The sequence below is a fragment of the Penicillium brevicompactum genome (genome assembly GCF_028827555.1).
Source record: "Penicillium brevicompactum strain IBT 35665 chromosome Unknown utg000009l_segment0_segment0, whole genome shotgun sequence".
Lineage (NCBI taxonomy): Eukaryota > Fungi > Ascomycota > Eurotiomycetes > Eurotiales > Aspergillaceae > Penicillium > Penicillium brevicompactum.
The window spans coordinates 1,210,950-1,234,618 of NW_026623212.1; the positions used below are offsets into that span (position 1 = coordinate 1,210,950).

Sequence of the window (23,669 nt, forward strand, 5' to 3'; positions counted from 1 at the left end):
TATTTCAATGGTCTTAAACAACAAAGTCCACGGTATGCCACAATAAAACCCATCAGGGAAAAATGTATTCAAGAGACGGTATCAATTCCAGAGTAGAATCCTTAGCAAAATTCCAATGAGAGACCTCCTCATCTCATTCGACGGTATATCGAGACCCATCAGCCGGGATACAACCATTTGCGCTGCACGAACAGCGTAGCTCATATCAATACAGCTGTACTGCGGAATCTCAACAAATTGCCCAACCAGTCCGATATTGGTGGTATTCCGAGGAATGATCTCAGGGCGTTCATCCCGCGAATGAGCTAGTAAAATTGTACTCATGCGCGGCATAACGCGTGGAATAGTCACCGTGTGTTGAAAAAGTAGCTCAGGCGGAAAATTTAGATGTTGAAGAAGTTCCGCCGTGATCTCTGCGCCCGAGCATTGCAGCATCGGTTTCTTGACATAGTTCCCTATACCCTCGGGGAAAAGCGCGAAACCCCAAAGAACGCGTACGTTTCGAGGTTGATGTGGAAATACTGGCTGCGCAGGTAAACACAGATTAAGTTTCCATCGACTCTCTTGGAGAACGATAAAAGCTCCTGTTTTCAACGTGGATCGCGAGAGAGTAGTGAGATAGTTGAAAAAGTTGAGATCTTCTGTAGTGATCGTGAAAGACTCCAACATTGATTGAGATCGACGAGTGCAGAAGGCGTAGGGGTTGCCGAATTTTTTGTCTTTAGAATTAAGCGCGAGCCATAGTGACCAGTTCTCATCGAGATCCTCGTAAGCGTCAAATAAGACTGTAGGCGGTTGATCATCATTTGATCCAACCACAGTCCCTGATTCGGTCGATCCTAGTGTCGCAATAACGATATCGTGAGTGCCAATGTCCTTATAGCTCTGAAATCCGTTCTGAACCACTTCTAGCCGTGAAATTGATTGAGGATCGTCGGAGGTTGTCATAATACCCGTAACCTTGGTATCAAACTGAAAGTCCACATCAAGGCTCCGGAGGAAGCGGTAGATGGGAAGGAATATAGACTCATATTGGTAGTGGCCTGTGATATCAAGGCAGTTCAAAATTGAGAGCGTATGAAATTCACCGAGGTACTGGCGTATAGCACGCCTAAATTCAGCTGCACTGTGCCAAGGTTGAAGACCGAATCTGAAGATGTTTCAATGCGTTAGGCTCAGACAAACTAATTCCAGGAGAATGTAGTAATTACTTACTGAGCAGACCAGATAGCCCAAAACGAAGTTTGAAAAAAAGCTTCGGAGAAAAAGTCTCTGATTTGATTCCTCCCGAGTCTTTTCTCTCGTTTCAAAACAAATCGTGCTAGATTCAATCGGTGTTTGAGGTTCAAGTTGAGCGAACCAGTCGCAATGTTCCGTATCAAGCGATTTTTTTGCACCAGAACGCCTATAGCACTACTTTCCGTTTCGATCTTTCGGTTTACTTCTGCTGACTGTATGTCGTTTAAGAAGCTCTGTTGGCCAGCTGGTGATGAGATAGTAGACGGGATACAAGCGAGGATTTCTTTCAAGGGACCACCGATTGGAACAGGCAAGCATCCTGCGAACTGATCGTATCCGCTGGACGGGTCGCCCTTTCGATGCAAAACTTGTTGAACCGAGTCACGCGACTCCAGTATATGCACGTTCTGAGGTGATAACCTGGCATGCTTGATCAGATAAAAAGCGGACGCCAAGGACGCTGTGCCGGTGCCAAGAATCCAAGCCTCGGTTTGCTCCGGAGAACGTTTTGGTTCAATCTGCGTCTTGTTCTTTTTCTTCATTCAGAGGGGGGCAGAAGAGAAGGGCAATGATCTGCAACTCAGGCAAGAAAATCGGCAATAAATACCTATTCATAGCATACTTGGGTGTGATATCATGTCGTTGCTACAAGGTTCGATTAGAAACATCTAGGCCCTCGTTCGAGCACTTCCAATCATTGATGACGTTTTGGGGTTATTGTGGACTATTCATTATGCCAGCGAAAGCTCCCAAGAAAGGCCCTGGTGGGGTTAAAGTAGACGAGACGGTATCACACAAGGTACTCGCCACTTCACCAGTCTTCCGTACAATCTATTCGTGCCTGGACATTCAGATGCTACTATGGTCCGTGTATCGTTTTGAAGGTAATGATTCGCTAAACATCATCTATTCTTTATATGAATGGCCGCTACGGACGTTTCTCGTAAGAGTGTAATCGATGACGAGAGTGGCCCCAGGGAGCTGTGGACACATAGTAGAAGCACGAACATATTCCTTTCAATGCCGTATAGTTTCTCATTGTGGTAGTCGGTAGCTTCCAGTCTGTAGATGTCAGTCAATTATGCCTCGGTTGTCAGTCTCCACTACCAGAGCCAGGGATATTGGACCGGTCTTGGAGATCCCTAACTTGTCCTGGTCCATGTTATAAACGGAGGGGATAAAAACGTGGTTGCATAGGACGGGCAACTTGAGAGGTTTCAATGCCTAATTACAATACGCAGGGATTGATTTTTGTAGGAAGTCTCATGGTGGCTGTTCTGAAAGCATGCTTCGGATTGCGATGTCAGGGATCTAGCAGTGAATGCTGAGGTTATTATGTTACAAGATTTGCGTGCCTTGGAATTATATAGAAAAATCCGAGCTGAAATTGTGAAGTGAAGATGTAGCTTCATTTTCACCCTCTCGGCTTTTGCGCGCTATCAGTGCATCCCGAGGTCTCCTTCAATAAACGCACCAGAACTATTTTTGCGACATAGCCGATCTTACTTTCCGACGCCACCTGGATGCAAGCTGAGGTCCTTTCGTAGTCTCGGGCTCCATATCCTGGGGATGTCTGATATCCATCGGCTCTATAGGTCCATTGAGAACTGTTGGAAGTATTGATAGAGCTGAAGGAGATAGTAGACTTGGTCCGTTCTCAAGATGGCTCGTGGTTGAGTCGATTATCAAATCGTCGACTCCGTATTCTGTAGATGATGTAGAAAATCCACTGCGAATCTCTATTTGAATGCGAGGGCTTGTAGGCGGAGTGTCAACCATCCATTCTTGGTCGGTATAGATGTATGAATCCGCTGGATCCAGGCTGTATGGTGCGGTCGTTAACGAGGAATTTCTCCGTCGCTGGAAGTTCTGGCTTCTTTTGAGTCTGACCTGCAAAAGCGTAAGAAACTGACTGTCCTGAAGACAAGAGATGCAGTGAAAGGTACATTTGGTAGAGAATGCGAATTCTTCTGTCGTTTCCGGCAGGTTAGATTCCTAGCCGCTGAAATCAAACGAGTAAATAGATCCAGAACCATTGGGTGGAAAATCGGAGGTCTCGTCCCTTTTGCACGGACCGACAATGGTGACAGCTCATCATGGAAAGTTTTTGACAGGCTTCCAAGGTCCATCTTATATATTGGATTCTGAAACCTTATGTATAGATCTGCATGGCGACAGGATCAACAAGACAAATTTTACGATTGATATCTAGGTCTATGAGCTGGGGTTAATTACATTCTGATCGCCCTTCTCTTTACTCTTGCCAGTGTGAAGACGTCGTCCCTTGCTGAAACTGGATTAGCAATAGCAAAATTGAGTGATGTTGGGGCTATTGCTGGAATGCACCCTGTATCTTCCCCATTCGCAGAGTGTCAGGTTATGAGTCTATCCTCTAAAATAGAGCGGCTAATCCGATTGGCTGCGTTCCAGAGGCCTTTTGCCTTTTTCGAAGGTTGCATTTGTCCAATAGAATGTTGTTAAGGGATGGAAAAATCAGCCGCCAATCAGAAAGCTGACTTCATTCCCTGACAGGCGATGTGGCACAGCTACATATTTCGCACTGCTTGCATATATTTGGCTCATTGCTGGATACGAGTTTGTTTTGAATCTCTGGGTCAATATGGTTTGTCCCAGGGACAGATAGGGTTAAACAAGTACGGAGTAGGACAATCCGCCGAAGCGAAGATCATATCGAATGCTGATCAAACGTTGAACTGTAATTTTGGTCTCTTTCCTAATTCTACTTGTATTATTTGTATTTTATCTTGCTGTTTCCTCTTACCGGGCAATATTGGACAACAATCAAGATTAGCCAGAATTCGCTTTCGTAGGATATCTGTTTCTCCAACAAAGCTTTTCAGGGAAGAGAAATGAAGTAGGTTTCCGTGGGTTTCCCTTTCTTTTTGAATATGCCACATTATGGCACACGCGGGCTAGGTGATTCAAGAGACACGCTTCACATGACAAAAGCAGTGGAGACAGACAGAAGTATTCAAAATATCACCCAAATAACAACCACCACAGAATTTGAGATATCAAATATGCAATAAAATTTCCCAAGAGGCAGATCAGAGTCTTGATCAACAGACTAAGAAAAGTCAATTCAGGTCTACCGGGAACGGAAACGCGTGCTTTATCGCTCATTCCATCTATTCTAGAGAACCGTGTCTATAACGTATGATTCGTCGGCTCGAATGAACAAGGTGGTAGTAAAAATTTGGTCTGAGCATTTTACCGAGACAACAAGTGCAGCTCAAAGCCCAAACGATTTTACAAGGAGTCTCGATTCCAACAGGTTTTGCTCTGAGAGTTTATTTGGAGCTTGTGCTTGGTTAAACAGCACATCTGAGCCGCAATCGGTCTTTTCCATTCTGACTCCTGGGACTTTAGGCTGTACTTATACTTGCATTCGGAATATCACCCAGTCAAATGCATACCGAGAATGTTACTTTTGTCGATATTCCTTTGTAATGAATATAGAAGTTATCCAGGGATTAGAATATCTGTAGTGGTTGGCGAGAAACGTTTGCTCTTACAATAGTGCTCCTGACATTGTTCCATGGCTATCCCCCTATGGCTCTCTAGGATTGATATAGTAGTATAAATTCTTTCCTCATATCCGATTGAACACTTAAGCTGAGAGCTAGCAGGTGCATCGAGTAAACAATTCTCGAAATTGGCAGCTAGTCTTCCCACTTGTTTACTAGAGATTCAGCGGATAAGTTGCCTTTTCTCTTTTTCCTTTGAACAATCTAGTCTATCTAGTCTTTTCATTTCAAACCACAAAGATGTTTTGGGTTCAAATATGGCATGAGATATCGATCTAGGTTATAGTTGGCAAGATTCCGGTCCCCTCGGTATGCCGCAAATGTCTGCACGGGCACGTAGGGAAGAATGAAGTAGAACGGAATTACCTCCCAAATAGAACATTCCTTCGGATAGAAGGCATTAATGAGAGACATGTAAAATTGAAAGCATATACTCCGTATTAGACCCTCTGGAACCGTTCTTTTCCCCTTGCGTATAGAAATTGGCCCACTTTCCAAACCCGTCTGCAACCCATAATGGATGTCGTACTCCGTATTCCTATATGAATTGATCTGTCACCTAGTGCTTAGGCATAACCAAAGTCTTTCACATATTCAAACCAGAAGTTATAAATCAGAAAGTGCCAAGCATGACACGCGTCGCTTTCGATGATTCCATGATCACGCACGAAGCCACCCAGAACGTGGATTATTTGTCTCCTAAATGGACAGACGAAGACATATGGGACACCAGAAGATATATTCAGCAACGAAAGACACAGCTTAAAAATTACCGACGACTCGAAAATGCCCTGTGGAGAGGATGGTCAAAGCAGGGGAAAAAGTTGCCCTATTTTCCACCGCAACTGATCCAATGGTAAAAACGTTCTAGGGCTTCGCAACTTGGATGATTCTCGAGCTCACATTTCTTATCTTGTTAGGGACAAAGATACCGATATAACTTGGCTTTTCGGGCCTGTGAAAAGACATGCTGGTTTACGACCCTGCCTATCTCATCCTCAACTACGGCCAGGGGAGCCTGCAAGCGTGCCATTCCCTAGAGGGGACCTTTGTCAGAAGAAGTCTGGCTTCAATGCGCCGCGTAGTATTCTACTACCTCCAAAGCCGTCGTTAGTATACAATAGATCGAACAAGAAGGTATGTCTTCAATAAAAAGTCTCCAGATAGCACACCGTTTAATATCGAAGGCGCAGGTTTGCGCACCGCATTTACTTTCAAGCCCAAAACGTCGCCAGGTTCGGTTTAGTTGTGAAGTACAACAGGCTCTCTGTCTTCCACAAGCCTTGCCTTGGGGATTGATACTCAGACTCGAACTGTTAGATGAGCAGGTATACTCATCTTCGTCGCTCGAAATTTATACAACTTTGCAGAGCCTGCTACCTCTGCAACCCGCGTGTCTGAAGGCCCCCAGGTTCCTTTCCGGCGGCCTTTGTCCTGGAACTTGCATTTATTTTGTGGAGGCGAGAGGTAGGGGTTAACTATATTCTGCTAAGGCTTTTGTACAATATCGCGGACTTCACAAAGTTTGAGTAGGTTAGAGGCGAAGAAGGAGAAAGGGACTAGAAAAAGAGAATTGATCCTTTCATTCGTTTCTTTAATGCCACGTTCTCTTCTTTTCCCTTGTGTTGTGATGTATATAGCGCATATATCCAGCCCTGGAGGTATTTTCGATCAAATCGTCTCTGAACAGGTGGAAATGGATTATTTCTTCCTATGTACAAGTCCTGCTTGCTATGTACGGAGGCACCTCAAATGCTCTATGGAGGTCCTCGTATTCCACCTTCATGATAAGCAGGACCAAGCTCTCCGATCCCATTGATGAAATTCTCTTTCCAAGCACCCTCCACCCAGGCTCCATCAAAGTTGTCCTCTAATCCATCATCCTCCACCCGCCACTGCCTCACCACATTCCCACAATCATCCCAGAATACATGCAACAGACCCCCACCATCGAGCGCCACCTCATCTTCCACAAAAGCATGAGTAACAACACAAGCAGCATGATACAGGCCATACTTTAGAAGAGGATTCGCCGCACGGGTCGCCCTCATCTGTGCCAGCATCTCTTTGATCTCATTAGAATAGTCCTCTTCACCAGATCCCTCATCATCTTCCACATAACCCAGTACCTCTCTCAAAGTCTCCTCTCGCAATTTAATATGTCCCGTGGAACCCTCATTCGTGACGCGCTCGGGGAACAGTTCCAACGCAGCTGCCACGTCTAGGCCCCCGAAAATCTCTTCATTGTCGAGGACTACCCCCTCGGGACCGACGTAGGCTACGTCTTCGTTGTGGGACCATAGAGCCTTATGCGCCTCTTCTTTCTCTTTCTTGTAGCAGAGACGGATCCAGAGGCCTTCCTCTAGACAAGTGGTATAGCCAGCGTAAGGCCGTAGAGCCTCCGGGCGTACTGGGAGGAGGATCTCGGCTATTTGGGCCTCAGTGGGTGTGGGTGGTGTTTCTGTGCGGGCGTTGTAGGGCTAATGAATCAATTATGTGTTTTCGTTTGGGGTTGTGAAGAAACGCAGCATTTCAATTGAAATGGATTGATCAGTGTCGGGCAGTATTCACCTCTCTGCCCTCCAATCCTAATGCGAGGAACTGGCGTACCAGCCGACGGCGGCGGTCTAAGGGGGACTCGGTGGGCTGTGCGGGGTTCGGGGTTTCCCATTCTGAGAGAAGATAGATATCTAATGAGAGGGCTCCCCAGGGGACCGGCTCAGGTGAATCGTTTTCAACTATTCGGAGAGGCATTGTTGTTCTACCTCAGGTGTGGGGGAAAGTAAAGAGAAGCAGAAAGGGGAATGGAGAGTACTACGTGGGATGACATGGGGTATGTGTTTGTATTACTGTCTCGGGATAGTATCACATAGGCAAAGCTGTCAGTGCGGCAGAATCACTGATTGTGCGAGTCAGCTTACTTCGAGAGAATGCCATTAATACAAAATTATACACTATGACATATAGCTGCAACGATCTATATGGAAACACATGTTCTAGAAAACATCAACAAGCTGGGATTCATCACCGACCTCCTGACGGACCCCTATCATCAACTCCAATCATCTTGAGGAACGGCTCAATGATCGACCGTCTTCGCTCGTCAGTTGCACGTCGTTCCTTCTCCTTAGCTGGCAAAGAAGCCGAAGCCGAGATAAGCACGCGCGCGAAAATAGACGCCAAAGCAGTCTCCACTGCCTGACGACGGGCAATCGAGGGATTCGGAGGAGGCGCATCTGGAATATTAGTAGATGCGCTCGAGGACCGGTTTTTGCGACGGAAAGTGCCGGTGGAGATGAAGGAGGCAGCTGCCGGAGTAGGAGGTTGTATGTGTTCTGCATTCGCAGGCTCTGACTTCTTTGCTGATTCCGATTCACCGTGGTTTGGTGTAGGCTGCGGCGTGGAGGATGATACCGGGGCTACCTCGTTGGCAATACGCGCAAGCATAAAGGTGACAAAGGTGAAAGAGACGCTGTGTGCGGGGGAGTAGGCGAGGCTCTCGAGGACCCATGCTTGGGTTTCTTCCCAAGTGCGTGGTGGGGTTTTGGCTTTTTCGCGCGCGATCATCTGCTGCTCCATTTCCTGCCATACCGATGCTGTCACGATGCCATCTTTGAGAGAGTTAAGGAATGTGAGAAGGGTTTCGGCGAGAACCTCTAGTCGTTGGACAGATGGTATCTCGGGAGGGAAGACTGCGACGAGAGCTTGATTGGTATCGAGGGCTTCGTGGACACAATTTTGCAGAGCAGAACGCTCCTCTGGGTCTTTCAGGGTCCATGTGTCAGGTTGGAAAGGCCATGCGCCCCCGCAGAGTTCTGATTTCCATGGCGCTTTATGCTCCTCGGATTCGCCGTTGGTCATGCTCCATTCAGCAACGGCACGTTCTGTCAACTCGGAAATTGCCTCTGTCAACCGGAATAGCTCTCGGGGTGCCGACAAGCGGCTCTGGGAGGACCCGTCGGTGCTGGATGGATGAGGTGTGTCCGATTTGGCTAGGCTGCGAGCGCCCTCTTCAGGCATGCGCGTCAATTCATCAACCGTGCAACCGAAACTCGTGGGCAACCAATGCCCATGGACAGAGATGAAATGATCACGGCCACCGTCCACGTGGAGGACGAGAATATCCTCCAGCTTGACTTTTCTTATGTTGAGTAGACGAACGTGCTCGATGTTGCGAATGTGAGCGACGACATCAACATTTGCTACTTCTCCTGGGTGCAGAGTGTGGTTGCCAGACGACGAGGCGGTTGCTTGACCATTGTCGTCCGTCTCTGACGAGCGCGAAACATGAAGCTCCAGCCACGAAGGAATGGCTTCGTCTTTATCAGTATGCCTTTCCGCAAATGAAAAAGTCGCTGCACTGCCGCTGGTGTTCGCGATCGTCAAGGATCGATGGACTGGCACGCCAAAGGCAATGTCACCAAAGTCAACGGCGTTGGGGTCTTTTTCAGATTGTTTCTGGTCTCCATACTTGTCCACCACAACTGTCAGATCCGGCCGAGCCTCATTCTCTGCCTTGTCAAGTTCACGAGCGACCTCTTGGTGGATTTTCGTCTTGAGCTGAGGGTTGACGGCATCGAAGCTCAAGGTGAAGATGGCATCCAGAGGCTTGTGATCCGAGGACAAAATGCCTTGATGAGATAGATAGTGGTCCAAATGGATTGGGTCTTGAGAAGGGTCCTGTGATGCAACTGTAGCCGCCTCATCGTCTGCTTGGTCTTCGTCCGATGCATACTCATCGCTATGGATCCCGTCTGTGTCTGGGTCATACTCGAATAGGACGTTATCATCAGCGACAGCCTTGTCCAATCCACTAGCCTTCATCTGCTCATCCCTTTGTCGAGCCACTTCGGCTTCTTGGTCAAGTTGCTCGTGCTTCAGCTTATCCCGCTTTGTGCGAAACAAGATCCGATCACACCAGCTTGGCCCTCGGTGCTTTTCACTTGAGTCAAACATGGCCACACTTCCAATATCATATTTGTACGTCGGCAAAAATGTTATCTGGCCTTCTCGCCATCCTTTGTGAAACGCTGCTCCCTTTTCTCTCTGCAGTCGCAACTGATCGTGTGGCAAGAGGGAGGATATCGTAGTCTGCAGAGACGCTGGATCATTAAGGGGGTCGATCTCTTCATCCGTGACTGGGTATGTTTCATCCTCGCCGAGGGGAGACGGCGGTGGCGATTCTTCGTTATCCGGGGTGGACTGTTGAGATTCGCCCGTTGACTGCTTCTTTTGGCGTTCTTTATCATACGCATTTTCCGTATGCCGGGCAAGGACTTGACGTACGTCATCCCCCGGGATGTCATCGAGGCGATAATTGAGGTCACCAAACCAGAAAGTGAAATCCTCGTCTCCAATGACTTCGCCTGACTCATTTTCTTGATCGTCCTCGGAAGAAACCGCCTCAAACTTGGCACGCTGGACAATCTGAGAAGAGTCCCAGTTGCGTCGCTCCAAACTATTTTTGTCTGATCCTGCCGCCAGATGAGAATTGATGAACACCAGACGGGCCGTTTCTCCTAGTACCAGGCGTACTGCCACGGCACCCTTGTTACCCATGTAGCCCATCAAGCCCGTGCCGACCGAAGTCGTGCTGATGGAAGAGATACTGTCTTCAATGGCGGGCGACGCATAGACCAGCAGTAGCAACCCAATCAGCTGGACTTCAGAGACAAGCTGATACCCGGCAGGCAGCGCATTGTGCACTGCCTCTTTCCATTTCTTTGAAGGCGCCGGGTCAACATATGGTCGGAGAGCTTCCGTGGGTGAAGATACATCCACGACCTCTTGCAGCCCCAGAACATAGAGGTCTATCCCTTCGGGGCTGCAGTGGAAAGGTGCAGTCTTGTCTCCATCTGACTCCGACTGATCCTGCTTACTGGCCGGGGCATCTGGTTCCTGGCCCTGTGTGCATTTCGAGCCAGAGAACTTTTCGCATACACCTTCGCCCTGCACAAACCACTTCCCAACGTCCTTCTCGGTGCCGGAGATGGCGGCAACGTTCCACGTGCCAACCTTGACCCGAATATTGCGTCGATGAGTGTACTCTGCTCTTCTTTCTTTAACCGCTCGCGACAGGGACAGGATGTCGAGTCCGGGATTCTCGATCTCCTCCGCATATTCGGACTCGTGATCTCTGTGTTCTGACGCAGATGCAGACGACGACGACGACTGAGAATTCGCACTCATGACGTATGTAAAGATGCGACAGGATCAATAATGGCAATGCCTCTTTGTATTATCGATTGATCGGTCCTGTTTCGGTTGTCCGGCATATATGCGGCGCAGTGTATGTGTAGGTGGGCGCTTGCGCGGCTCTTGCTCCCGGTGGCAGATGATGAGCGAGGATAATCGCAAGGGAAGCGCAGAAGTAATTGTGCTATCGTGGGGTATATACCAAGTAGGGTGAGATGAGCGGGTGGGTGGTATAGTGCGACAATTATTCCATTTTATAGCTCCAACAAGGATCAGAGTATCCACGGAAGGCGGCGGTGAAGAACTCCAAGAAGCATCAGTGATGACCGAGTGGATTGAAGTCAAGAACGAAAGGTGAGAAGAGGCGCGAAGAGGCGCGAGTGGGACGGAGGACCAGGGCGGAGGGCAATGACGCTATGTGCCCGTGGAGCTCCCGCACAACACTTTAACACTGAGGTTCAGCTTCTTTCTCGCTCTACTCACCTTACTCACTCTCACTCCTTTGTACTTTCTCATACCTTACTCTCCGTATAGATCCCGTGATCAACCTACTGCATCGCTCTTCCCTCCACTTTACGTCACCGTCGCCTTCCTTGCCCAGACCATGACTTCCCGCAAAGGTCGCCGACAGAACAATCACAACCCAGTCAACCTCACCGATTATGAATCAGACGCCGCATACTACTCCGACATGCCTCAGCAACCTGCTCCCGCTCTGCGCTCAAATGAGGAGCTCAACCTCTCAGTAATTCGCCGTCACAAACCCTCGGTGGTCAACATCCTCTCCCTCGCCCACTACGTCGTCGTATACATCATCAACCCATCCACAAACCAATGGGAAAAGAATGGTGTCGAAGGAAGTCTCTTCGTCTGCCAGGAAACACAAGGAGAACTTGGCGAACACCGTTACACAGCTTTCGTTCTGAACCGTCGCGGTCCAACCAACTTCGACCTCCCACTGACCAACGGAGAGAACGTCGAGATCACAGACGAATTCGTGATCATCAAGGCCGATAATCCCGCCGAAGGCGAGACTGGCGCACACGGTGCCGCCGAGCCCAGACACCCACCCAACGCCCCCACCAACCAAGAAAGCGCAGACAACTTGCGCATCTATGGCCTCTGGATCTACTGCGAACCCCCACCAAACTCCAGCGCCGACAACCGCACCATCAACGCAAAGATGATTGAAGATTGCGCAGTGCACGCCGGCCACAGTATGAAGCTTGCCCGCGAGCACCTCGAGGCCATGCGCCAGAACAGTCTTCACGCTGCCGCGGCCGCGGCCGCTAACCAGGTCGCACCTTTGGAAGAAGTCCAGGCGAGCGTACCCATGGGCCGCCAGATCTCGTTGAAGGATTTGTTTGGCCAGCAGCGGGCCCAGGACGACGGCTGGAGTGTGCGCGCCCACCAGCTTGCACCCCAGCAATACGCGCCTCCGCAGCTACACCAGTCTTATGGGGTTATGATGCCCCCGAATGTCTATTCGCATCCGCAGCAACCACCGCCTCAGCCGCAGACTGATCCTGATGTGCTAGGAGCCTTGTTCCGGAAAGCTGGGCTAGCTCACCAAGGCCCACCACAAGGGCATTAGGGAGATTTGGGGCACGTTTGTTACTTCCATTGATCATTTTATGGCGCATGGCTTCACTAGATATCCCAATTGCATTTTGGTTATGATCAGTTCAAATGTATTATGTTTCTAACCAGGCAGAAAGATCGGCTTGCGGTTCTCTATTTACTTTACTCCTTCCCTGCACTTCGTGCGCGGATGTCTAAACACCTCTAGCTCGGTGATCTATGTCCAACAATCTACCGTGTATAAAAGCCCTATTGTACACCAACAACCTCCCCAACCATAGCAGCGACCTTCCTCGCCATCGTATCACTATGTTCTAATCAAGTCAGCCAATATCAAACCAAAAATCTCCAAAATACTCACTCAAACAAAACGCATGCGGCAATCCCTCTTCACAAACAACCATCGTAGGACCCCCCTTCTCCCCCCTCTTAACAATCTCATCCCTCGTCTTCTCCGCCACCCAATGATCATTCCGACCAAAGTAAAAGAACAACTTCGCAACAGGTTCGTGTGCACCCCAAATATCATCACCCCATTTGTCAGAGGTGATAGTACGCATTTCATCAGCAGCCATATGTCTACAAGACGTCAGCAAGGTTCCCAAACCCTCATATCCAGATCAAGATTTAGAAGAAGAAGAGGGGGGGAGACATACAAAGCCTGTCGCACACCACCCCGACTCCGCAGGAACGAGCACGTAGTGTCTAGAGCATGAGACGGCGGATCATTCATCACGACCCGAACGACGGCCCTGAGAACCGAGACTGGGAGTATGAATGTGAGAAGTCTTGCAAAGAGACTGACAACCAGTGCCAGACGTGGTATTATGGATAGCAAAGTCTATTGAAATTGAAGGGTCAGTTACGGGTCTTTCAAGGGAAGAATTGAACAAACCGATAGTTTCTGGCCGGAGGGCGAAGCAGCGATATCCATTAATGTCGGGAAGAGCATGATACCACCAATAATATCGAATGATTGGTCGCGGTGTCTATTTAGAATTTCCATGGCCATGTATGCGCCGACGGAGTGGCCGATCAGAATGACTTTTTGTCTGGCGTTGTCGTTGGACTGGACATCATTGCTCATCAGGGTGTTCAGGTTACCCTGGACGAATTGGATCTGGTCTTCGAGATCGAGGTCTTTTGGTGATTCTTGGCCGATCTCGAAGCCGCCGAGGGAACTTCCGTGGATACGGAATGAGGTCTCATTTGTGAGATATTTGGCGAGGAGGGAGAGGAAGGGGTGATAGTAGCTGATCAGACCGGGGTTTCCGGAGATGAAGAAGATTGTTGTTTTGGGGGAGGGCCCTGTAGTTGTGGAGAAGGTGTTTGGGGTTATTTGGGACATTGGGTCTGACATGGCCTCAGCAAGGGTCTGCTTTTCTAGTCTGTGCGATATAGCCAGTAGGTGCTATAGGTCCAGGGATTGAGTCTCCAATTGAGTCGGTTAAATGGGAAGAAAAAGATACCTGGATATGATCAATGATGGGGAAAAGGGAGGTGACGTTGGATTCAACGGTGGATCCCATATACTATGCTGGCGAATAGAGGGCTCAGCCTATGGTCTACTATATTACAACAAGCCAATTCTTGGATTTGGCTTACGAGCTGTAATTGCAGGTACCGAGGGAAGGGCTATATCAAAATCATCCGAAAAAAAAAGGTTGGATTGCGAGGCGAAGCCATTTAAATCCAATGCGCTGGAGTGGGCACATCAGACTCTATACGAGACATGGAAAACCTTACAATAATACAACACACCAAGAGCTCATATACTGTATAAAGCATAACCTTGGAGACACGCAAAAATCAGGATATATTTGCTCCATTCCCGGATCCAATGCAGTGCCCAGACGCCATGCACAGCCCAGACACCAGAAACAGGCCAGAAAGTCAAGAGGACAATCGGACAAAACGTCCATACAGAACCTGCGTCTGGTATCTGAGCCAAGGGAATAAACATACAAAAACGCCTGGCTGATGATAACTATCCCTCATTGTCGTCTTTGTCATCGCGATTCTCCTTCTCATTACTCTCCACGACTGCGGTTTCCGGTTTTGACTTGGCTGTCGTACCGATATTGATGGCGATTCGCTTGGGTGCTGCACTTGTTACGCCAAGCGAAGAGCTCTTCTCTATCGGTGAGCCAGAGAGGCTCTTTTTCCGCAGGAGAATACCAGCGCCGGAATTGCTGCTGGTTGAGCTTCGTCGCTTGGGGCCGGCTGCAAGCTTGACCAGCTCGTCTTCGTCTTCTTCCTCGCGGCGGCGCTTTTCTGCAAATCGTTCGGGGGAGGTGTCTGGGCTGTTGAAGAATTTTCCAAATCGGCTGTCGGTTCTGAGACCCCTTCGGGCTTGGTGTCCATGATATCATCCTCTTCGTCGTCGTCATCTGGATAATCAACCAAAGACTTCGCAGCTGGACTGGATCCATTGGAAGCTCCAGTTGCACCAGGCGCGTTGTCTTGTGGCCACTTGATCTTGACCTGTTAGTCGCTTCCTTGCCACGTTCGATTCAGGTACTTACCTCATCCTCGTCGTCGGATGTATTAAAGTATTCTTCTTCAGCAGCGTCCATTTCCCTTGCGCCCTGCCAGCGCTGGCCATTGACTCGATTTCTGCGCGATTCATTGCCTTCGTCTTGACTGAACAACGCTGAATCAGCCTCGGCCCCGTAACCCTGCAGCTGTTCATTCTTTGAAATCAGAGTCTGGAACGTGTCGACATATGTGATAGATTCAAGCTTCTCGCGATATTTCTCGACGACGTGAAGTATGAAGGGCTTGATGCTTTCCCGCTTGATAAACTCGAAAAGTTCCAGACAGGCCGAGTTGAGTAGGTTGTCGCGGGGCATTGTTTCGCAGACAATGTCGAGGATTAACCCGAAAGTATTGTTATGTGTCATGAGCGCTTGGTAGAAGGTATCTTGGAGACTGATCAAGGTGCGGAAGAATTTAAGAGCAGCTGAGTTTGGTCAGCGGTTGCTCTTTGCAATGATATGTACAAACTTACCTAGTTTCAAATGTTTCTGGGGGACCTGCAGGAGTTGGGTGACCCGAGGCGCGAGAGATTCACTCTGAATGGAATTGCGAGTGCGGAAGAGGTGTTGGCGGACGAAAAAGGTGAGTATATCAACAAGGTGGGAGTAGAGGGTGACCTCTTGGAATGTCAAATCATTAACTGGAAGAGAGTTAGCAGATGAGCTTGCAATTATAGTCTGATATTACTTACGGGTTGCGCGGTTCTCGAGCTGTTTGAGGGGTTGAAACAGCCGTTTCGAAGACTCATCGAAATGTTGCTGGACAAATGCATCGGAAAGAATGTTGTTGGAGCGAACTTTGAAGTAATCGGGTCCAGCCCGACCAAGCGGGTCCTGCAGAGGAATCTGAGGATCGAGAAGAATCTTAATGGCATCGGCGAGTTGGGTTTTGACGCCGAGGTCGGTCTCCACGTGAAGTAGGTCAATCAGGGTGTCTGTGAGGGGGTCTTTTTCTCGTTGACGGCCTTGAGCATGTAGCTTCGCATCATGATAGGATCGTGATCCAACAATGCTACCAAGATATCAATACCTGTCGTGCGCATTGACGGATTCAAGTGCTTGACGGCAAATGCGATCACCTGGAAGAGACCGTGGCCGATAAAGTTGGCAAATAATTGAGCGCGCGACGGCGCTTGCAAGTTCTTCGCGATACCAGCGCACTGGTGAAGGAATTGCACAGCATCATCCTTGCGCCTCTGATCGAGGTTCCGTGGGTCGAATACGCTGAATAACTCTCGCAAGAACGGCGCGTTCCCTTGAATGTGGTTCACGATCTCCATTTGGTTGAAAAAGATCAACGAATTGAGCACCGAAAAGGTCGGGTCGTCGAGAATCCGTGCCAGCACCACATCCTTCAAGTATTGCAACCTCCACGTGCTCCGAATCTTGCGGCGAATGAGCGGGTCCTTGATGGGAACAACTTCTTTGTATCGGGATTTGTCTGCGAGGTATTGTCGGTGGTTTGCTTTGTGCGTGGGGAACTCGGGGTCATCTAAATCAGTGTTAGCTCTGGGCTTTGCAACGGATATAGCCATTTAAACATACATTCCAGAGCCCCGACCACTCCCAAAATGACATGATCAGCAACGACCGTCTCGATTATGGTGTTGTCGTTCAACAAGATGAGCGACTTCATGATGTTGCACAGGCGATGCAGGTCAATCAAACTCTCCAAGTCTTCTGCCACCGCTACAAGCGGTACCAACTTTGAGATGTATTCGTCGCGGATGATAAATTTAGACAGCGCGTCTCGGCCGGCTTGTGTCAAACTTGCGGCTCGCGTGATCTGTTCTATTTCTGTGAGATGGCCAAGGTCAGGTGCTGGTAATACGATTGACTGGTAGCTGTCGAGGTCGTCGGAGAGGGCGTCATCTGGGAGAGGAAGTTAGAGCCGCCAGTAATCAAGCGCACGGAAAAAAACTTACCAGCCGAGGTGAGACTCAGGAGATGTGTTTGGACGGCATGCACAAAGTCCCTGGGGACGGGGGGGTTAGCCGATGCGCGCACACAGAACTTGGCTCTCCATCCTCACCATATGACTGCGCAGCCCTCTGCCTCTTGAAAACTCAGCGCCATATCCGTCCCATTCGACTCGGTCCAAACGATCAAAGTTTCTGATTGCGCGATCCCGTTAGTCACGATGACACCTGTGCGGTGTCGGATCAGGTACCTTGCTGTTTCTGATAGCCATCGTCCTTGGTGATCTTTGTTTCGAGTAATACGCGATTGGGCTGGTCTTCCGATTCGACAAATATACGGGGCTCCTCCTAAAGCGATGCGATCAGTGCTGTGTTGATGGTGGCGCGCGATGAACCATCGGGCGTCATCGCGCTCTGGAGACGCGCGACTCACCCCCAAGATCTGACCGGTACAGAACCCGGTTCCGCGGTCAAACCAGTCATTATCCCTCAATTCATAGACCTTGACACGTCTGCGACCGTCGGGCGGCTGAACTTCCAGCGCCATGGTCGGGCGGGAAAGGAGGCGTCTCGTCACTCCGGGCCTGATGGAGCCGGCGCGAGAGGAGAGCCGAGATCGAAGAGTAAAACCAAAAAAAAGAAAAGAAAAGAAAAGACTCAAAAAGGGAGAAAGGAACCGGGAAGGTAGTTGGGGGACAGGTGGTGGAGATCACGAAATGATGAAAGAGTCTGCGGAGGGGACGATCGGGAGCAGGTCCACCTGACGGCCTCGGCAGGTTCTAAAGGTTTTAAGATTTTCCCCCTTGAGCTCAAAGTTTGGCAAGCTTCTGTTGCACTTTCGGACAACACGCGACCGGGAACAAAGTGGGCACTTCCGGGTCTTCCAGAAGACATGACTCACGGCAACTGATTCTATGCTATGTTATCCCTGTATACGCCCTCTCTACAGTAATGTGTCGTCACTTCGATCCTTTCTTTCAATTTGCCTCTATCAATGCCCATTGTACGATGTACAAGTACTTTTCCCTTCTCTCAGGGGCTATGGCGTCACTATCGACAGTACTAATACTCCGTACCGACTGAAGGGGGCCACGGGGCTCCGGGGAAGTACTGTGACAATACTTTCACACACTCGCATATGTACACAAGATGCCCTGTGTAATGAAGATCCAAGATCTATTGCACATCACTTAAGTTAAATCTATAAATATTCGCTGCATCTCCGACTCAACGGATCTCCCGCATAAGTTTATAGTACGCGGGAGAGACTTCCCGGGCCAGGAGCTAGGCCCTTGGGGCTTGGGTACCGCCCAAGTACTGCCATGGTACAGTGCAGTTTCAAGTATTGGACCTCCAGTACTTGAACTCCACTCTGGAGCCTGGTATGCAGTAACCATGGGATCTTTGCTGTCTTTCCTACTTTCTTGTTCATCCAAATATCATTCAGTATGCAAAGTTGAGTCTCAAGTCCAAGTACGGAGTACTCCATACCTGAGGTCAAATACTTTTTGAACCTCCACAGTGTACGCAGTATGCGAACCTCTTCACCGCCTACTGACCTAATCAGCCCATTCCTCTCCGCACAGACACTTTTGACCGCCCCCACTGTCTCAGCGCTGATTGGCTGGTGCTCATTAGCATGGCAGATTCTTATCGCGAGATATCCCGATTAGGAAAGGTTCCAGCCCGTGGCGGGCTTTTTTTCCTTGATGTTGACGGAGAGTTTTCTGTCTTCTCATTCATTCCGGTGTGTCGATATACGAGCGACTTCGGGAGTTTTGCGCTCGTAGCTGTTGTTTAAAAGCTCCCTATCATCTCTGTGCTTGCAACTGGCTTGCGTTCTAACCTGTGAGATCGTCAACCCCGCTTTCGAGATTCGCCGTCGCCATGTCTGAGTCGAAGGACCACGTTACTGTCCAGGCATCTGGTGTGGAAGTCGATGCGGGTCGCGCAAGCTCCTCTTCGGTCCATTCACTGCCTAAGGATGCTACGGTTGCGGTTGCGCAGAGTTCTTCTCAAGAAGAGAACTCGGTGCAGCCCGCAGACCAAGTGGATGAGGAGAAGAAAGGGTTCTTGGCGTATTTCAAAACCAAGGAGTTCTATATTACCGTGATCCTTGGGTGAGTGACATTTTGTTCAACAAGAAAACACTTATCATTCACGGTTCTAACTCGTCTATAGACAAATCCTCGCCATTGCCAATACCTCCACGGGAACTTTTACCACGCTTCTCGGAAATGAGGACTGGGCGATTCCTGCCTTCCAGACCTTTTTGAACTACGTGCTTCTCAACGTCATCTTTACACCTTATACGATGTACCGTTACGGTTTCAAGGGCTGGCTCCAATTGGTTTACCGTGACGGCTGGAAATGTAGGCTCACACGAATCTTCTCTCGACTCGAACCCTAACTAACAGCCACAGACATCATCCTTGCTTTCTGCGACGTGGAAGGTAACTACTTCATCGTGCTGGCATACCAATATACAACAATGCTCAGCGCACAACTAATCAACTTCTGGGCCATCGTCGTGGTCGTGGTGATTTCATTCCTCTTCTTGCGCGTGCGCTACCACATCTCCCAAGTTGCCGGTATCCTGATCTGTATTGGTGGAATGGGTGTTCTCATTGCTTCAGACCACATCACCGGCACAAACGGCGGTGACATCTCCAAGGGCAACCAGCTGAAGGGTGACTTGTTCGCTTTGCTGGGTGCGACCTTCTACGGATTCACCAACACCGGTGAAGAATACTTCGTCAGCAAGAGGCCCGTGTACGAGGTTCTTGGGCAAATGTCCTTCTGGGCTATGATCATCAACGGTGCTCAGGCCGGTATCTTCGACCGGACCTCTTTCCATAACGCTCACTGGGATGGGAAGGTCGGCGGATATCTCACCGGATATACCCTTTGTCTGAGTCTCTTCTACTGTTTGGCGCCGCTGTTGTTCCGCCTCTCGTCTGCGGCCTTCTTCAACGTCTCCATGCTCACCATGAACTTCTGGGGTGTTATCATTGGTGTCGAGGTTTTCCACTACCACATTCACTGGATGTACCCGATTGCCTTTGTTCTGATCATCATCGGTCAGCTCATCTACTTCCTTGGTCAGAAGGTTCTCAGTGAGGCCCGCAAGCCCTGGCTCGGGTCGAACCAAGAGCGTGGTGTTGTCGGACTCTTCACTGCCAAGCGAAAGATCGCGCACGTCGCCCCTACTGGCGAGCCCAGTGATCAGCCAGGACGCACTTTGGTCAACACCAGCTCTGTCTGAGTTTGGTTTGGGATCTTTTGGTCTTTCTTTGGTTCTTCGATCTTTTGTTGAGCTTAGATTCATCTGCATCAAGATTTACACCATTTATGGACTTGCTTTATGCGGTTGGGTACACATCAACCTTGTGTTACATGCCTATGATGTGCTTGAAGACTCAGATGGTTTAATGACCAAGACCCCGAGGGGGTGGCCCTGTTTTGCGTGCGGCTTGATGCATGCCATAATGCTTAATTTATAAAAGTTTCAGTATCTTACGATTTGTTTCATGACCATTTTGATACATTCGACATTCACAGTTTGAAGGAAATGTACCAACTGTCTCACACAACAACCAACGATCTATGAATGTAAACCTTGGAAGGGAGGAGACTGATACGCCAGTTAGGAGGATTCAAGACTAGTTCATACAAAGCCCAAAACAGTAGATTCCAAAATCACACCCAAAATCCATTGAGATTAAAAAAATGAGACACCAGTAACCCTTTTTACATCGCCTGAACTAACCCAAAGTCAAATACCAGACCAAAGAGAAAAGATAATTAAAGACCATCCAAATCAAAATATCCGTTTTGATCCTCGGTTCGCCTCTCCATAGGAGTATAGTAAAACAGGCAGACCAATGTCCAAAAGAGTCAATGTGCAATCCCTAAACCACACCCCAAAAAAAAGAAAACGATGAAGACCAAAGCACCCGACAAGAACACAAAACACAAAACACCAAGAAATGATAGCCCCAGAAAAGCGCCATATTTCCAACCATCGCGCAGGACCCAAAGAGTAAATGGCAAAAAAAAGTATCCATCAAAACAAACACCCCATGAACTGGGACATCCGGTCAAGATCCCCAAAAAAAGAATAGAGTCACAAATATTTTCCAAATGATTTGTTTTTGTTCCAAAAACCCCGCAGAAGCCCAGAGCCCAGAGCAACAGATATCAGCGTCACGCAGACACTCGAAGCCGATTTTCTTTTTTTCAACGCCAAGAAAAATGTGAAGTCCATGCACGCCGTGGTTTGAGAAGAATCCTTTTAAAAAAACCCTTGTCCCTTAACCCCAAACAGAAGCCTGAACGCCGAGTCCGCTCTTCGAGCCCCACACGCCGCTGCCGTTACTCCATCCAAGCCCAACGCCAGCTGGATCCTTAGGACCAGGCGCCGGGACGACGGGAACAGGCCCAGCAGACGAGGTACGCTCGGGAGCGGGGTCAGCGGGGGTGAAGCCCAAGCCCAATGGGGAAGGAAGAGGTGTGATAGAACGCTTGTTGAGAGCGGGGTTTGGGGGTGTTTGTTGGACGCGAGAACCGATTGGGCCGACGGAGCCGGAGGGTTGGCGGGAGGAGTCGGTAGCTGGCGAGGGGGAGGTGACGGGCTGTTCGAAGCCGGCGTTGATAGCGGAGCTTGGGGAGGAAGTGCTGTTTGCGCGGGACGGGGTCTGGGCTTCTGTGGAACCTGCGAGACCGAAGGGGTCTACGGCGCGTGGGGAGGAGCCGCGGACTCCTGGGGTGCTGGCGGCTTGGCTGGCGGGGCGGGAGGTTTCATCCAGAGCACCCGGGGGGAAGAAGGCAGGGCTTTCGTTGCCGTACAGGGCGCGGTGCTGGCGGGCGAGGAGATCACGGCGGCTATCCTCGCTCACGGCTGCTGGGCTGGTGGAGCGATCGGATTTGGAAGCGGACATTTCGGCGAGGAGGCCTTTAGAAGAAACGAATTATTAAAAACCCGGTCAAAGAAAAGCCAAGAAGCCAAACCATATATATTACACAAGGATACATAGATGCAAGGAACGGACAAATGCCAACAGGGGAATATAGCGAGGCCAAGGAAGAGAGAGAGAGAGAGAGAGAGAGAGAAGAGAAGAGAGGGAAAAAGGACAAAAAGGCTACCACGTACTTCGGTTGTACTGTTGCTCCTGGTGGTAGTTGCGGAGTTCCCTCTCACGCTGTGCTGCCATCCGACGCTTCGCCTGCATCATTTGTTCCACCTCGTTGGGACGACCCTGGTACCGTTGGGAGGCATAGAACCCCTGTGCATTGCCGGACGGGGGCGCTCTGTTGCCATCGAATTCGCTAATCGAATGGTGTCGCTGAGGGCCACCACCCATACGAGGGTCTGTCAAGAGACAAGTCAGAAACGCGTTCTGGGTGCCATCCGTGCCCGCAACATACCGTAGTCGGGGTAAGGCCGGCCCATCATCATGGGCATCGAATCCCGCCGAGGAGCATTCCAAAGCTTCCCGCTCTTGACGAGATTGTCGATCGCTCGATCGACCTCTACAGCGAAGATTAGCGTTTCCGTTCCGAAAGGAGGTTTTTTCCCTCATCTCTTCCACCAATGCGATTCCGGGGGCGATTGAGGGTTGGGCAGAGTGTATTTTCATACCGTCAAACTGGGAAGAAAAGGCCGGGATGTCCTCGCGCTGGGAAACCGAACTCGAGCCTGAGAGGATGTTAGGATGAAAAATATGTGTGTATTGATATTTCCGTACCTGATCGGGAGGGTGGTGCGGGCTGCTCCCAGGAGACCTGGCGCGCAGCAGGTGCTTGCCATCCTTGAGGTTCGTAGTAAGACATTGTCGAGATCAAAAGGACCTTCGCCGAAAGTGCGATGGTTCAGGGGAAGGCGGCGAAGTAGATGATCCGGTCTGAGGCGATCTGTCGAGAAAAAAAAATGTGAGTCCCGGTCCACCCGCACACACAGAGAAATCTCCAAGAACAATCACAATCACTCCCAGTGAGTTGAGGTTGAAAAAATACGGGGTGAAAATGTCATCAAACTCGGGGGAGGGTTTTTTTTCCCGTAAAACTCGGGTAGATGTCCACACTTGAACAGATTAAGAAAAGAGGAATCACTTACAGTAGGCCTTAGTTTACCACGACAGGAATGGGAAGAGGGAAAAGGAGAGGGTCCAACTTGTATTACCTGGAGGGGAGGAGGAGGGGGTTTTCTAGTTTCTCAATGTACAGTAAGTCGTAAGAAAAAAAAAAGAATTAAAAAAACAGCATACAAATACAGGAAAAGGAGTAGTATTCCTTCCAGAACGAGGAAGTATAGGAGTATACTAGGACATACTATAATGCCTTTTTACTACCTTCCTCCCTCTCTCTCACACCTTTCTTTTCAATAGTCTCAGAGCAATTGCTCAATACATTTGTTCTTCCCAAGTACGCGGCAATTCCCGGCAACCCAAGACTTCTCATTCGTCACTGATGGGGCCGGTCACCGGAGATTGGATGTGCCTAAGCGTCCTCGTGTCGAAAAAAAAACTTACCAGTTCTTATTATTCTTATTATTCTTATTCTCGTTATCCTTATTTCTGACATTTATACTTATAGATATTGACATTGCCATTGTTAGACTTTGCTGGATAAAAGCAATCTCAATTAAGATT

General features: G+C 49.3%; 8 protein-coding genes across 8 annotated transcripts; 2 read left to right on the plus strand and 6 right to left on the minus strand.

Annotated features, from left to right (window-relative positions):
- Positions 1 to 81: 81 nt before the first annotated feature.
- On the minus strand, positions 82 to 1,781 carry N7506_011898 (oleate hydratase; the record flags this gene model as incomplete). The annotated part of the gene is made up of 2 exons (XM_056961189.1): positions 82 to 1,150; positions 1,216 to 1,781. 2 exons carry the CDS (start codon positions 1,779 to 1,781, stop codon positions 82 to 84), a joined length of 1,635 nt encoding a protein of 544 aa, XP_056805723.1.
- A 4,763-nt stretch (positions 1,782 to 6,544) lies between these two features.
- On the minus strand, positions 6,545 to 7,541 carry N7506_011899 (uncharacterized protein; the record flags this gene model as incomplete). The annotated part of the gene is made up of 2 exons (XM_056961190.1): positions 6,545 to 7,267; positions 7,359 to 7,541. 2 exons carry the CDS (start codon positions 7,539 to 7,541, stop codon positions 6,545 to 6,547), a joined length of 906 nt encoding a protein of 301 aa, XP_056805724.1.
- Positions 7,542 to 7,811: 270 nt separating this feature from the next.
- N7506_011900 (phosphatase family protein) lies at positions 7,812 to 10,976 on the minus strand (the record flags this gene model as incomplete). Its single annotated transcript, XM_056961191.1, has 1 exon — positions 7,812 to 10,976. The coding sequence occupies one exon, from the start codon at positions 10,974 to 10,976 to the stop codon at positions 7,812 to 7,814; it is 3,165 nt and encodes a 1,054-aa protein (XP_056805725.1).
- Positions 10,977 to 11,586: 610 nt separating this feature from the next.
- N7506_011901 (Dcp1 family protein) lies at positions 11,587 to 12,576 on the plus strand (the record flags this gene model as incomplete). Its single annotated transcript, XM_056961192.1, has 1 exon — positions 11,587 to 12,576. The coding sequence occupies one exon, from the start codon at positions 11,587 to 11,589 to the stop codon at positions 12,574 to 12,576; it is 990 nt and encodes a 329-aa protein (XP_056805726.1).
- A 236-nt stretch (positions 12,577 to 12,812) lies between these two features.
- On the minus strand, positions 12,813 to 13,923 carry N7506_011902 (bifunctional triacylglycerol lipase/ester hydrolase; the record flags this gene model as incomplete). Its single annotated transcript, XM_056961193.1, has 4 exons — positions 12,813 to 12,877; positions 12,925 to 13,142; positions 13,220 to 13,404; positions 13,459 to 13,923. 4 exons carry the CDS (start codon positions 13,921 to 13,923, stop codon positions 12,813 to 12,815), a joined length of 933 nt encoding a protein of 310 aa, XP_056805727.1.
- Positions 13,924 to 14,550: 627 nt separating this feature from the next.
- N7506_011903 (SMEK family protein) lies at positions 14,551 to 17,566 on the minus strand (the record flags this gene model as incomplete). Its single annotated transcript, XM_056961194.1, has 11 exons — positions 14,551 to 14,866; positions 14,917 to 15,041; positions 15,089 to 15,525; positions 15,574 to 15,741; positions 15,793 to 16,006; positions 16,063 to 16,592; positions 16,646 to 16,972; positions 17,026 to 17,075; positions 17,133 to 17,214; positions 17,271 to 17,367; positions 17,453 to 17,566. 11 exons carry the CDS (start codon positions 17,564 to 17,566, stop codon positions 14,551 to 14,553), a joined length of 2,460 nt encoding a protein of 819 aa, XP_056805728.1.
- A 1,340-nt stretch (positions 17,567 to 18,906) lies between these two features.
- On the plus strand, positions 18,907 to 20,284 carry N7506_011904 (DUF914 domain membrane protein; the record flags this gene model as incomplete). The annotated part of the gene is made up of 3 exons (XM_056961195.1): positions 18,907 to 19,139; positions 19,201 to 19,391; positions 19,443 to 20,284. 3 exons carry the CDS (start codon positions 18,907 to 18,909, stop codon positions 20,282 to 20,284), a joined length of 1,266 nt encoding a protein of 421 aa, XP_056805729.1.
- A 1,048-nt stretch (positions 20,285 to 21,332) lies between these two features.
- Positions 21,333 to 22,851, minus strand: N7506_011905 (uncharacterized protein; the record flags this gene model as incomplete). Its single annotated transcript, XM_056961196.1, has 5 exons — positions 21,333 to 21,973; positions 22,172 to 22,390; positions 22,447 to 22,551; positions 22,661 to 22,717; positions 22,767 to 22,851. The coding sequence occupies 5 exons, from the start codon at positions 22,849 to 22,851 to the stop codon at positions 21,333 to 21,335; spliced, it is 1,107 nt and encodes a 368-aa protein (XP_056805730.1).
- Positions 22,852 to 23,669: the final 818 nt, after the last annotated feature.